Source organism: Aegilops tauschii, chromosome 2 (genome assembly GCF_002575655.3).
Source record: "Aegilops tauschii subsp. strangulata cultivar AL8/78 chromosome 2, Aet v6.0, whole genome shotgun sequence".
Lineage (NCBI taxonomy): Eukaryota > Viridiplantae > Streptophyta > Magnoliopsida > Poales > Poaceae > Aegilops > Aegilops tauschii.
Genome location: NC_053036.3, coordinates 484,924,188 through 484,938,792, shown reverse-complemented (window position 1 = coordinate 484,938,792; position 14,605 = coordinate 484,924,188). Strand labels below are relative to the sequence as shown.

The 14,605-nt window shown below is 44.8% G+C and overlaps 2 protein-coding genes across 5 annotated transcripts; one reads left to right on the top strand and one right to left on the bottom strand.

Annotated features, from left to right (window-relative positions):
• Positions 1 to 790: 790 nt before the first annotated feature.
• Positions 791 to 12,531, bottom strand: LOC109750209 (uncharacterized). Of its 4 annotated transcripts, none has more exons than XM_040399478.3 (6): positions 11,816 to 12,531; positions 11,659 to 11,713; positions 11,384 to 11,573; positions 11,278 to 11,304; positions 8,077 to 8,532; positions 791 to 1,810 (listed from the first exon to the last, which is right to left on the bottom strand). In XM_040399478.3, exons 1-5 carry the CDS (start codon positions 12,111 to 12,113, stop codon positions 8,473 to 8,475), a joined length of 630 nt encoding a protein of 209 aa, XP_040255412.1. In that variant the 5' UTR covers positions 12,114 to 12,531; the 3' UTR covers positions 791 to 1,810; positions 8,077 to 8,472. The 4 variants fall into 4 exon arrangements, 3 of the variants coding, with proteins under 3 accessions (XP_040255412.1, XP_073364952.1, XP_040255414.1); XM_073508851.1 differs by having other exon boundaries at positions 791 to 1,332; positions 8,339 to 8,532; positions 11,816 to 12,481; XR_012203126.1 differs by lacking the exon at positions 791 to 1,810 and having other exon boundaries at positions 8,083 to 8,532; positions 11,659 to 11,709; positions 11,816 to 12,481.
• Positions 12,532 to 12,943: 412 nt separating this feature from the next.
• On the top strand, positions 12,944 to 14,267 carry LOC109750211 (arabinogalactan O-methyltransferase 1). The gene has a single exon (XM_020309166.4). The coding sequence runs from the start codon at positions 13,000 to 13,002 to the stop codon at positions 13,885 to 13,887; it is 888 nt and encodes a 295-aa protein (XP_020164755.1). The 5' UTR covers positions 12,944 to 12,999; the 3' UTR covers positions 13,888 to 14,267.
• Positions 14,268 to 14,605: the final 338 nt, after the last annotated feature.

The window sequence follows — 14,605 nt, the reverse complement described above, 5'->3', positions numbered from 1 at the left end:
AAGAGGAAGGGATGATGCAGCACAACAACGGTAGGTATTTCCCTCAGTGAAGAAACCAAGGTTATCGAACCAGTAGGAGAACCAAGCAACACAACGTAAACATCACCTGCACACAAATAACAACACCTAGCAACCCGACATGTTAAAGGGGTTGTCAATCCCTTTCGGGTAACGATGCCAGAAATTGGTAATAGATTGAAATAATAGATCGCAAATAAAATAAAGTTCAGCAAAGTATTTTTGTATTTTTGGTTTAATAGATCTGAATAAAAATGCAAAGGAAAAGTAGATCGCAAGCAAATATATGAGGATAAAGACCCGGGGGCCGTAGGTTTCACTAGTGGCTTCTCTCGAGAAAGATAGCAAACGGTGGGTAAACAAATTACTGTTGGGCAATTGATAGAACTTCAAATAATTATTACGATATCCAGGCAATGATCATTACATAGGCATCACGTCCAAGATTAGTAGACCGACTCCTGCCTGCATCTACTACTATTACTCCACACATCGACCGTTATCCAACATGCATCTAGTGTATTAAGTTCATGGAAAAACGGAGTAATGCAAGTCTATTGCGTAGATATAGATCCCATCTTTTTATCCTTAGTAGCAACGATACATACGTGTCGGTTCCCTTTCTGTCACTGGGATCAAGCACCGTAAGATTGAACCCACTATCGGACACCTCTTCCCATTGCAAGATAAATAAATCAAGTTGGCCAAACAAAACCCAAATATCAGAGAAGAAATACGAGGCTATAAGAGATCATGCATATAAGAGATCAAAGAAACTCAAATAACTTTCATGGATATAAAAAGATATAACTGATCATAAACTCGAAGTTCATCAGATCCCAACAAACACACCGCAAAAAGAGTTACATCATATGGATCTCCAAGAGACCATTGTATTGAGAATTCAGCGAGAGAGAGAAAGCCATCTAGCTACTAACTACGGACCCGAAGGTCTACAAAGAACTACTCACGCATCATCGAAGAGGCACCAATGGAGGTGGTGAACCCATCCAAGATGGTGTCTAGATTGGATCTGGTGGTTCTGGACTCTGTGGCGGTTGGATGAATATTTTGTTGACTCCCCTAGGGTTCTGGTATTTTTGGGGGTATTTATAGAGCAAAGAGGCGGTCCGGGGGGCACCCGAGGTGGGCACAACCTACCAGGGTGCGCCTGCGCCGTCTGGCGCGCCCTGGTGGGTTGTCCCCTCGTCGGGACTCCCCCCCGGTGCAACCAGGGCCCAATGTGTTCCTTCTGGCCCATAAAAAATCATCGTGGAGTTTCGTGGCATTTGGACTTCGTCTGATATTGTTTTCCTGCGATGTAAAAAACATGGAAAAAACAGCAACTGGCACTTGGCACTATGTCAATAGATTAATATCAAAAAAATGATATAAAATGATTATAAAACATCCAAGATTGATAATAAAACAGCATGAAACAATAAAAAATTATAGATACGTTAGAGACGTATCACCAGCTCATAATGAAGCAAGGGAGATCAGGAGAATTGATAATGCCAAGGAAAACGTTGATTGTATTTGATGTGTAGTGGAGGAGTGGAATACAACACAAGATGCTACTAGGGCGCCACTAAACGGAGCTCTGACGAAAAAGGTGGAGTCTGTAGACAAGGGTTGGATCAAGGCTAATGCGGATGGAGCGACGACCAAGGCGGCAATTGTGGCGGTGGCGTAGGGGTTCATTGGGACCATCATGGTACGCTCATGGGAGGAGAGTGCAGTTCTTCCCGTCCATCGCCGAGCCGGAGCAAGCTGGGCTTTTCATTTGCCACTGTACTGTTAGAATTAATGGGCTAGGCCCATAGCAATTTCTGAAATCTCAAAGCCCATGTGTAAAATGGCAAGTGGTGGTGCTAAGTTTAGTCCCACCTTGGAAGTTGAAGAAGAGTTGGACCTCTTTATATAGTGGGTTCTCTCCACCACTCTAAGTGGTGTGTGAGAAGAGAACGGGAAAACCACACGCGCGCGCTCGCTCGCCTCGCCTCGCCTCGCCTGGCCGGGACGGGCCGGGCCGGGCCGTGCCGAGGCGGCGCGTACATGCGACATGCGCGTGAATGGTCCGCCGAAATCCGGTCCGTCTCCTTGCAGGAGCGCAGCTTCCTTTTGCCGTTTTATTTTTATGTCTTGGCAGACAAGTTTTTGATTTCTTGTCCGGTAAGTATACGAATTAGAAACCGAGTCGGTTTGGGATTGTGGTCGCGACACAATACCGCCTCTGGTCCTAATATATATACAGCTACCGGCTGCGGCCAGAGACACACCGAAAAACACCTAGGGTTTTGCCTCATCTCACAACTTGCGCCGCCATCGTAGTCTACTCCATCCCAAACGCCGGCGTGCATCGGCGCGTGGGAGAGCAGGTCTCCGGAACCGTTCGTCTTTGCGATCCTGCACCGGGAGAGGACGAAATAGGTTTTTGGGAAGCGCTGTGCGCGACTGCTCAAATTCGTCATCACGGGTCGTCTTCCGTCCAAGTCGGGCGGTGCTACTCATCGTCGTATTCATCGCCGTCAGCAGCAGATCGTCGCCAACATCGTCATCAACACTGTCGCACCCATAATAGCTAACGATCAGTACGTCCAACATCCTCTGTTCATGTCTGTTTCTACAGCTATTGTTACGTGTTTGCTGCTGTTATGCATGTCTTGCTGTTCTTCTAGTTTGCTAGATTATTGCATGCTAGTATCTCTTCTAGTCATGAATTATTTACTGGAATTAATCATGAACTTGCCTAATATTCCAACAATCCAAAAACCTAATTGTAGGCAATTTCCTGAGTTAACTATGGCTGGATTTGCTGATGCACTGAGGCCGGATAAGTTTACCGGTGTGCACTTTAAGAGGTGGCAGGTGAAGACCACGCTCTGGCTTACTGCTCTGAAAGTTTTCCACGCTAGTGTTGGTGCTCCAGAGGGAATAACCGACGAAGATCGGAGAAAATTTCAGGAAGCCAATACTATGTTTGTGGGATGCATTCTGAGTGTTCTTGCTGACCGTCTGTGTGATGTGTACATGCACATAAACGACGAAAAAATTCTGTGGGATGCACTGAATGCAAAATTCGGTGCAACAGATGCAGGCAGTGAACTGTACATCATGGAGAGTTTTCATGACTACAAGATGGTGAATAACCGTTCTGTGGTTGAACAAGCTCATGAGATACAGTGCATTGTGAAGGAACTTGAACTCCTTAAATGTGTTCTACCCGACAAATTCGTGGCTGGGTGCATGATTGCAAAGTTGCCTCCTTCATGGAGGAATTTCGCCACAACTCTGAAGCATAAGAGACAAGAGATATCAGTTGAAAATCTGATTGCATCTCTTGATGTTGAAGAAAAAGCTCGGGCTAAAGATACCACTGAAAAAGGAGGTGAGGTTCAGCCTACTGCTAACATGGTGCAGAGGTACCCACAGAACAAGAACAAAGGGAAGAACAAACCTGTTTTCAACAAGCCTACCAAGACTACTACTTTCAAGAAGAAGAAGTTCAACAAGGCTGAGCTAGAGTGCTACGCCTGTGGGAAGCCTGGACACTTTTCCAAGGAATGCCCTGAACGTGCAGACCGCAGAGGGAAAACAAGCTCCAAGACTGTCAACATGGTGACCGCTAGCAATACTGATGGGTATGGTAATTTACCTATTGTGCTTTCAGTATTTCAATCATCTTCGTGGTGGATTGATTCGGGTGCTAACGTTCATGTGTGTGCTGACATCTCCCTGTTTACTTCTTATCAGGTCGCAAGGGATTCTTCCGTCCTAATGGGGAATGGGTCACATGCTTCTGTTCGTGGCATTGGCACGGTGGATCTGAAGTTTACTTCGGGAAAGATCGTGCAACTAAGGAACGTGCAGCATGTCCCTACTATGAACAAGAATCTAGTTAGCGGCTCCCTTCTATGTCGAGATGGATTTAAGGTAGTTTTAGAGTCCAATAAAGTAATCGTGTCAAGAATTTGGACAATTTATAGGAAAAGGCTATGAGTGCGGAGGCTTGTTCCGCTTTTCTCTTTCAGATTTTTGCAATAAGTCAATAAACCAAATTTGTGCTAGTGTTAATGATGATGCAAGTATTTGGCACTCTCGTTTATGTCATATTAATTTTGGTTTAATGTCTCGGCTATCCAGCATGAGTTTAATTCCGAACTTCACAGTTGCCAAAGGTTCTAAGTGCCATAGTTGTGTGCAATCTAAGCAACCTCGAAAGCCTCATAAGGCTGCCGAGGAGAGAAACTTGGCACCTCTAGAACTCATACATTCTGATCTTTGTGAGATGAATGGTGTGTTGACAAAAGGTGGAAAGAGATATTTCATGACTTTGATTGATGATGCGACTAGATTTTGCTATGTTTATTTGTTGCAAACTAAAGATGAAGCATTAGACTACTTTAAAATCTATAAAGCTGAAGTTGAAAATCAACTAGAGAGAAAGATCAAGCGTCTTAGGTCCGATCGTGGTGGAGAGTATTTTCCAAAAGTTTTTGATGAATTTTGTGAGGAACATGGTATTATTCATGAGAGGACGCCTCCCTATTCACCTCAATCAAATGGAGTGGCCGAGAGGAAAAACCGCACATTGACTGACTTGGTGAATGCCATGTTAGACACTGCTGGTTTATCTAAGGCATGGTGGGGGGAGGCTCTATTGACTTCATGTCATGTCCTGAATAGAGTTCCCAACAATAATAAAGAGAAAACCCCTTATGAGGAGTGGGTTGGGAGAAAACCATCACTTTCTTATTTGCGTACTTGGGGATGTTTGGCAAAGGTCAATATTCCTATTCCTAAGAAACGCAAACTTGGACCAAAGACAGTGGATTGTGTCTTTCTAGGGTATGCTCAACGGAGCATTGCTTATAGGTTTTTAGTGGTAAAATCTGAAGTACCTGATATGCATGTTGATACTATAATGGAATCTCGTGATGCAACATTTTTTGAGAACATATTTCCTATGAAAGATATGCATAGCATTGCTAGATTTTCTTCTGAGATAATTCCTGAATCTAGTACAACTGATGAATATTTCGAACAATCACATGAGGAAGTCCTTGAGAAGGATAACAATGAAGTTCCTAGAAGGAACAAGAGACAAAGGATTGCAAAATCCTTTGGTGATGATTTCATTGTATACCTTGTGGACGACACACCCAAGACGATTGCAGAAGCATATGCATCTCCGGATGTAGATGATTGGAAAGAAGCTGTTCATAATGAGATGGACTCAATTCTTTCTAATGGAACTTGGGAACTAACTGATAGACCATATGGTTGTAAACCTGTGGGCTGTAAGTGGGTGTTCAAAAAGAAGCTGAAGCCTGATGGTACTATTGATAAGTACAAGGCGCGGCTAGTGGCCAAGGGCTACACTCAGAAAGAAGGCGAAGATTATTTTGACACCTATTCACCCGTTGCTAGAATGACCACCATTCGAGTGTTACTTTCCTTGGCTGCCTCTTATGGTCTTATCATTCATCAAATGGATGTAAAGACAGCTTTTCTCAATGGAGAGTTGGAAGAGGAGATCTATATGGATCAGCCTGACGGGTTTGTGGTAAAGGGTGAAGAGAGAAAGGTGTGCAAGTTGTTAAAATCTTTGTATGGTCTGAAACAGGCACCTAAGCAATGGCATGAGAAGTTTGAAAGAACTCTGACTTCTGCAGGATTTGTCATTAACGAGGCTGATAGGTGTGTTTACTATCGCCATGGTGGGGGCAATAGTGTCATATTATGTTTGTATGTGGACGACATACTGATCTTTGGTACAAACATTAATGCAATTAATGAGGTCAAGTCTTTTCTATCGAAAAGTTTTGACATGAAAGATCTGGGAGAAGCCGATGTAATTCTAAACATCAAACTTATTAAGGATGAGAGTGGGATTACATTAACGCAATCTCACTATGTTGAGAAGGTCTTGAACCGATTCGGTTTTATGGATAGCAAGCCTTCTCCAACACCTTATGATCCCAGCGTGACACTCAGAAAGAACAAGAAAGAAACGAGAGATCAATTAAGATACTCTCAAATTGTCGGTTCACTCATGTACTTAGCTAGCGCTACAAGACCAGATATCTCTTTTGCTGTGAGCAAACTGAGTAGGTTCATGTCCAACCCGGGTGATGATCATTGGCATGCACTAGAAAGGGTCTTGTGCTATCTGAGAGGTACTATGAGTTACGGAATTACTTATTCAGGGCATCCTGCTGTGCTAGAAGGATATAGTGATTCAAATTGGATCTCCGATGTTGATGTACTTTACGCAACAAGTGGGTATGTATTTACTCATGGTGGTGGCGCAGTGTCATGGAGGTCTTGCAAGCAAACCATATTGACGAGGTCAACTATGGAAGCAGAATTAACTGCTTTGGACACAGCTACTGTTGAGGCAGAATGGCTGCGTGAGCTCTTGATGGACTTGCCGGTTGTTGAAAAACCTGTACCGGCTATTCTTATGAATTGTGATAACCAAACGGTTATCGCTAAAGTGAACAATTCTAAAGATAATGCAAAGTCATCAAGACACGTGAAAAGACGTTTGAAGTCTGTCAGGAAGTTGAGAAACTCCGGAGTAATAACTGTTACGTATATACAAACAGACAAAAACCTGGCAGATCCCTTTACAAAGGGACTATCACGAAATGTGATAGATATTGCATCGAGGGAGATGGGTATGAGACCCATAGATGTTACACCATAGTAGTAACCCAACCTTTGTGATCGGAGATCCCGTGAATTAGGATCTGGGAAGAACAAGCTATTGGTTAACTGAGGAGAGTAATAACTTATGATCGTCTCCAAGTGAAGATGCAAAACTCTCAGAGCTGTAAGGCTCAGATCTGTAAGGCAGGTTGGCAACATGCCTTAATGTGGTTCTATTGGCTATAATTAGCAAAGATGCTGTCCTACAGAGCAGTCTTGAAAGAACACACCTATATGAGTTCTGACTGTAAACGTCGCAGTCTATGAGATTTGGGTGATCTCTAGTAAGCTCACGAAGAGACCAGGGAGTATGACGTATAAGCTCCAAACCGCGGGGTAGCCTACTGGCGGTCAGGTACTGGTTAAGACTTTGAGTGAAACCTGTTCACACAAAACTAGCAATTCAAGGCATAGTCCATTGTCAAGTTGTGAATGGATGTAGCTTAAAGTTCTAGGCAGAAGCTCAACTTAACAGTCTCTGCTGAAACACTGGTATATTAAACAAGTGATGAGAGAAGGCAAATCTCTAAATGGGTATTTGAGATCTGGTGGGGGATTGTTAGAATTAATGGGCTAGGCCCATAGCAATTTCTGAAATCTCAAAGCCCATGTGTAAAATGGCAAGTGGTGGTACTAAGTTTAGTCCCACCTTGGAAGTTGAAGAAGAGTTGGACCTCTTTATATAGTGGGTTCTCTCCACCACTCTAAGTGGTGTGTGAGAAGAGAACGGGAAAACCACACGCGCGCGCTCGCTCGCCTCGCCTCGCCTCGCCGGGCCGGTTTGGGATTGTGGTCGCGACACAATACCGCCTCTGGTCCTAATATATATACAGCTACCGGCTGCGGCCAGAGACACACCGAAAAACAACTAGGGTTTTGCCTCATCTCACAACTTGCGCCGCCATCGTAGTCTACTCCATCCCAAACGCCGGCGTGCATCGGCGCGTGGGAGAGCAGGTCTCCGGAACCGTTCGTCTTTGCGATCCTGCACCGGGAGAGGACGAAATAGGTTTTTGGGAAGCGCTGTGCGCGACTGCTCAAATTCGTCATCACGGGTCGTCTTCCGTCCAAGTCGGGCGGTGCTACTCATCGTCGTATTCATCGCCGTCAGCAGCAGATCGTCGCCAACATCGTCATCAACACTGTCGCACCCATAATAGCTAACGATCAGTACGTCCAACATCCTCTGTTCATGTCTGTTTCTACAGCTATTGTTACGTGTTTGCTGCTGTTATGCATGTCTTGCTGTTCTTCTAGTTTGCTAGATTATTGCATGCTAGTATCTCTTCTAGTCATGAATTATTTACTGGAATTAATAATGAACTTGCCTAATATTCCAACATGTACTACCCAAGTTGCCAACGAGATTGGTATCCATAAGCTTGTGCTGGAAACTGACTCCAACGCGGTGGCGTCGAAATTATGTGATCAAGAGAAGGATAGGTCCATCTTCATATCGATTGTTGAAGAGATCAAGAGTTTGTTCCATGCTCGGGAGGAGTCCGCGATGCTTGAGCGCGACCCTCGGCAAACTTTGCTGTTCATAGACTAGCTAGGTATGGTTGCTTGAATAATTTGTATAAGGCATGTTTTCATGTCTTACCTGTTTGTGTTCCGGATGCGATGAACTTTTTTTGGACACTGATAACCACCGTACGCGCGGTCTAGGAGAGCATTGACCGAACGAGTTCATTCGGCACGAGAAGCTCCCTGGCCCGAACGCCCCTCGTACCCCTCTTAAACCTCCATGGCCCAAACGCTCCTCGTGCAGCTCCATTCCCAAGCCTTTTGTTGTGACTAAGAAAAAGACAAAATAAGGCCCAGTCTATACTGTGACTAGAAAACCTAGATTTGGATGTGACTAATAAAGCCCAGACTTTGCCGTGGTGACAAATGAAAATTTGCCATGATGAAAAAAATTAGTGTAAAAATTACAATGATACATATAAAAACCAATTTCCCATGGAAAATCATTTGAATAGATTGCCGTGGCAAAATATATATGAAAAACTGCTTTTCATCATTTTAATTAAACAATTATTGTGGCAGATGTATATCGAAAATTGCCATGGTATTTTAATTAAAAATCCCATGCTTCGTATAAAAAATTTGTCATTTATGTAAAAAAGAGTAATTATGACCGAAGTTGCCCAGATGTATAATAAATTCTGCCATTGTATCTTAAGGAAAAATTGTCATGCTTTTATATAAGAAATTTGCCATGTATGTGAAAAAACACAAAAAAATGTCAAAATATTCCATGGTAAATGCATATTTAAAATTTTCCATGGTATTTTTAGTAGATTTGCCAAATTTTATAAAAAAGGACATTTTTCCATGAATGTGAAATAATTCCAAAAACAATTGCCATGGCAAATGCATGTTCAATTTAGCATGGTATTTTAACCAAAAAATGTCGTCTTTTCCATAATAAAAATTGTCGTGTGTGTGAAATAACACAAAAAATTAATCACCAAATTGACATGGCAAATGCATATGCAAATTTAAGGTGCTATTTTTATCAAAATTCCCATTCTTTATGAAAGAGAAATTTCCATGAATGTGAAATAATAGAAAAAAATGCCATGAAAAATGGAAGTTTAGTTTTGCCATGATATTTTTACCAGAATTGCATCTTTTTGCGTAATAAAATCGCCGTGTATGTGAAAATAACACAAAACAAATGATTCAAAATTGCCATGGCAAAAAATGCATATTCAAAAAATTAGCGTGGTATTTTTATCAGATTTTCCATGCTTTTATGAAGAATTTTTTTCAAAGATGTGAAATAATACAAAAAATGATCAAAAATTGCCATGGAAAATGCATGTTCAAATTTTCCGTGGTGTTTTTACCAAAATCGCCATCTTGTGCGTAATATAAATGCCGTGTATGTGAATATAACCCAGAATAAATGATCAAGAGAATTGCCATGGCAAAATGCATATTCAAATGTGTCGTGTTTTTTAATCAAATTGGCCATGAAAGAAAATTTCCAAGAATGTGAAATATTACAAAAGATGATCAAAAATTGCCATGCCAAATGCATGTTCAAATTTGCCATGGTGTTTTTACCAAAATTGCCGTGTTGTGCGTAATAAAATTCCCATGTATGTGAAAATAACGCAAAACAAATGATCAAGAAAATTGCCATGGTAAAAGCATATTCAAAATTGCCATGTTTTTTAATCAAATTTTCCATGAAAGAAAATTGCCAAGAATGTGAAGTAATTAAAAAATCAAAAATTGCCATGGCAAATGCATGTTCAAACTTGCCCTGGTAATTGAATTAAAATTGTCATGGTCTATAAACTTTGCCATAGTTCATAGACTAATATTGACATGTATATAAACTTAGTTTGCCATGCCGATGTAAGTAAATTTGCCATGTGAATAATATTAAATTTGCCATGGCAAACACACCTTTAAACTAACAAAAAAACATGGCAAACACCTAACAGAAATATATTGCAATGTGGCACAAGGCATATGGGGAATTATTTTCCCTATCAAGTTGGAATGACCCATTTTAGTACTTTCTGTCATGATACGAAAAAGAGACATGGTAATTGAAACAAAGAGACATGGCAAAGTTGCAATATATATGGTGGTCCGCCGCACTGTCACGACCGCGTGGTGAATAATATTAAATTTGCCATGGCAAACACACCTTTAAACTAACAAAAAAACATGGCAAACACCTCTAACAGAAATATATTGCAATGTGGCACAAGGCATATGGGGAATTATTTTCCCTATCAAGTTGGAAGTACCCATTTTAGTACTTTTTGTCATGATACGAAAAAGAGACATGGTAATTGAAACAAAGAGACATGGCAAAGTTGCCATGGCAATAAAAAGTAATTTTTGCCATGATATGAAAAGTTCATGATCAACAAAAACCATAGACCATGACCTAAAGATTGCCATGGTCTATGCACTAAGTTTGCCATCATGTATTAACTAGATTTGCCATGGTTACTTAGAGAAGGAAATTTTGCCATGTTGCAAAAGAAGAAGAATTTTTTTTGCCATGCTCAAAGTAAAAAAAAAAACGTGCTAAAAATTGCCATGGAAATTTTTGGAGATTGTGAACTTGGGTGAAAATTGCCATCACATAAAACTATATAATATGACCCCAAAAATGTGTGAAGGTGCAATGGCAGAAAGGAAGATTTTTTGCCATGGAAATTTATTTTCAGAATGTAAATTGGGGTGGCAAAAAAGAAGACTATATTTGAATTACTTAAAAAATCTTCCATCATGGAAAAAAAATTGAATTACTTAACAAATCCCATGCTCATTGCAGAAAATACGAGCTAAACATTGTCATGGCAATTTTGTAGATTTTGAACTTGGGTAAAGCTTGCCATCACAGCAACAAAAATCATCGCTATATAACATCAAGAAAATGTGTGAAAGTGAGCCATGAGCCTACAACTAGATATAGTTAATATTTGTCAAATGATTTACTAGCAAAAAATCCCATGAGCCTACTAATACAAATTGTTCTACACATCATGGATAAAGGCATGTTCTTACCTCCAAATTGGGTGACGCCGCCACGTACTACAAGAGCAAAAGGGACAGCCAAGGATGAGCAACAGGGAAACGGAGGTGACAGGGAGAGGGGATGTCGAGCACCCACCATCGTAGGAGAGAACGACGGCCAGTCCCACATCGGAGGTGAAGTAATAACATCGAGGGGATCCGAGGAGCCCACAGCGGCGACATGTGATGGCAGTGCGGACGAGCAGCTCGACGATGATGGGTACAACACAGATGGAGGCGGTCTCGACTGCTGTTGTGGCGGCACGGGTGAGGAGCCAGCACTCGGCCTCCACGCAAAACATCGAAAACAAAATTTGAGTTGCAATGTACTAAACATTTGGGGGTGCCATGGACTATAATTTGTAAAATTACCATGAAAACTGATCAATTAGCATCACATCAACCACAAAAAGTTCCTGCAACCTAGCTACACAACAAGGAACGACTATCATCTCAAAAAACATGTCCCTGAAAAATTAGCGGGCATGGTGAAAAAGACCGTTGAATCTGTTAATGAAAATCGTTGAACCTGTGATGAAAATCACTTCATAGCGTTGCTGTCGCTGTTGGAGCTGAGGGTCAACTGCCTCGCGTCGAAGACCTCGGTGAGCTTGTGCTACAGCTGCTTCTGCGGCGGCGGACTTGAGATCACCAGAGAAACCCCACTGTGTTGTCGCGTGGGCGGAGGAAGATAGCGATTGCGGGTCAGGACCTTTGCGGAGGTGCGCTACAAAACTACCATCGTTGGCTCTGAGCAGAGGAAGGCGGCGAGGGTCGCCAGGGGCAGCAGGCCTGCGTCGGCGGCTACCACCACCGTCGCTCGGCATCCTTACCCTGCGGAAATGATAGCCAGGGCAGCATGCCCGCGCCGGCGTCCACCACCACCGGTGCTTTGGAGGCTGGTGGCGCCCTGCTCCGCCGCGCCACCTCTACCCGTACCCTGCATCCGCCGAGCGCCGAGGGATTCTCCTCGCCGCATTCCCCGGCAATCCGCTGCGGCTCCTCCCCGCCGCCATTCCACTCCCCGCCACAGCTCCTCCCCACCGCGCACGCTCCTCCGTGCCGCGGCTCCTCCTCGTCATCGCCGGCGCCGCCATTCATCTCTCCTCTAGATCCGGCGGTGAACAGAGGGTGGAGAAAAGCAGAGTGAGAAGGGGGTCGGGACAGGTGGATGGGATGCAGAGAAGTGGAATCCGGGGGTGGATGGGTGTGCGGTGCGAGAGCGATTCAACCCAAACGTTTCTGCTGCCGACCTGGCAAGATGACGCACGCAGAGATTTGTGCTGCCGATCAGACGGCTATAAGGAAGTTCGGGCTAAATGTCCAGGTACATGACGTGAGGTACTTATCATTTGGATTATTATTTTTTGAGACTCCGGATAAACGAGCAAGAATTCCATCTAAAAAAGAACACAAGAATAATCCTACATACCAAATAAACCCACTGATGGGCCACTTGGCCATATGCGTGCAGCCAGTCCACCATCAATGTAGGTAGAGATTCCCTAATTATACTAAAAGAAAATTGCGGTAAAGTCGTTGCCTCGTCGGCGGGGTAGTACTACGACATTGGGACGGAAAAAGAAAGCAACGTGCGGTATCGTGCAGCGAAGGGGATGCCACGTCGTGCTCCGCTGCTCGCGCTAAATATGGAGTATTGTCCAATCCCCACCCCACACAGCACACACGCACTGCGCGCCGGCTCGCCCCGAAATGAAGCCCCCCGGCCGCATCGCCACTGCCGCTGCAGCGGCATTGCTCGTCGCCACGTCGCTGCTGGTCGCCACCCTCCTCACCTCGCCGCTGCCGTTGCTGCCGTTGCTCCCGTGCCTGCCCGGCGTCCTAGCCCCCTCGGGCGTCGGGTACGAGCCTTCAGGCCTCGCCGCGCTCGCCGACGCCGCCGTGTACTACGCCACCACGCGCACCGTCCCGCAGCAGTCACGCGCCGAGATCTCCCTGTCTCTCGACGTGCTGCGCCGCCGCGCGCCGGTCCGGTTGCTGGTGTTCGGCCTCGGCCACGACTCGCGGCTCTGGCACGCGCTCAACCCCGGCGGCGTCACCGTCTTCCTGGAGGAGGACCCGGAGTGGTACCGCATCGTGCGCGCTAGGTCGCCGTTCCTGCGCGCCCATCTGGTCACGTACCGCACGCGGATGGACCACGCCGACCTCCTCTTCGACTCCTACAAGAACTTCTCCTCCTGCGTCCCCGGCGCCGGAGCCGAGGCCGCCGACGCCCCCGTGCAGGTCCGCGACAACGCCGCGTGCCCGCTGGCGCTGCACAACCTGCCGCCGGAGGTGTACGAGAACGAGTGGGACATGCTCATGCTGGACGCGCCCAAGGGGTACTTCGCGTCGGCGCCTGGCAGGATGGCGGCGATTTGGACGGCGGCGGCAATGGCGCGGGCGAGGCGCGGCGAGGGGGACACCGACGTGTTCCTGCACGACGTAGACCGCAAGGTGGAGAAGAGGTACGCCGAGGAGTTCCTCTGCGACATGTTCCGGGTGGGAAAGACCGGCCGGCTCTGGCATTTCAGCATCCCACCGGTGTCACGGCGGGGGAACACGACGGCGTCCGGCGGTGGCAAGAGGCCTTTTTGCTGACGATGCAAATTCCCGAGCGGTTTGAAAATGGCCTTGTTGCTGTAACAGTTCAGTCATGTTCGTCTTGTGTGTTGAGCACAGCACATGTCACATGTGTGCTTAGTTTTGCCTGTTGCGCAATAAGGAACCTCACACGTGCTTCGCTTGTGGGGAGGTGCGTCGCAGAAGTGGGCCGCATGGACAAGATCTTGTCGTGGGATGGCATGACAGAAACAGATCGTGGCATAAATGGGTCATGTTAGTGGTTGTTTGGAAGCTAATGAGGATTTGTAGAAAAATGAGTTGATTTTTAGACAGACCGGTTTTATCAAATTTATTTAGTGATTTTTGTAGAAAAGTGAAACAATCAGTTTTATGGAAATTATGTTTGGGGTGATGAAGAGTATGAGTTGGCTACCAAGGAAGGAACTTTGACTTTCTTGAATTTCTTTGCCGGTGGCTGAGACCAGTCAAAGTCTTGCTTGAAGCCCATCTGCTTTAGATCTTCTTCACCATAAAGATGAGATAGAACAGCCCAGGTGCGATTGGATACTTCATAGAGGTAGTAGTGGTTCTTCTTCACTGAATTGTGCGTAGCAGCCATGTTGTGAAGAATTGAACCAAACTGACGCTTAACCCATTTGTGGTTGCGATCGACCTTCTGGTGAAGACTGAGGAGAAGCTCACGATCAGTCATCACCCTTGGAGTTGTGCCTTGAGGATTTTGATTTGAGGCATT

Bases quoted from the DNA above. Each gene is read 5' to 3' on its own strand.
- LOC109750209 (XM_040399478.3), bottom strand. From the start codon at position 12,113: ATGCCGAGCGACGGTGGTGGTAGCCGCCGACGCAGGCCTGCTGCCCCT. The intron at 11,714-11,815 runs GTTCAACGATTT...CTTGTTGTGTAG, and splicing joins TGAAGTGATTTTCATCACAG to CTAGGTTGCAGGAACTTTTT. The intron at 8,533-11,277 runs GTAAGAACATGC...TCTTTTTCTTAG, and splicing joins CGGCGTCACCCAATTTGGAG to TCACAACAAAAGGCTTGGGA.
- LOC109750211 (XM_020309166.4), top strand. From the start codon at position 13,000: ATGAAGCCCCCCGGCCGCATCGCCACTGCCGCTGCAGCGGCATTGCTC.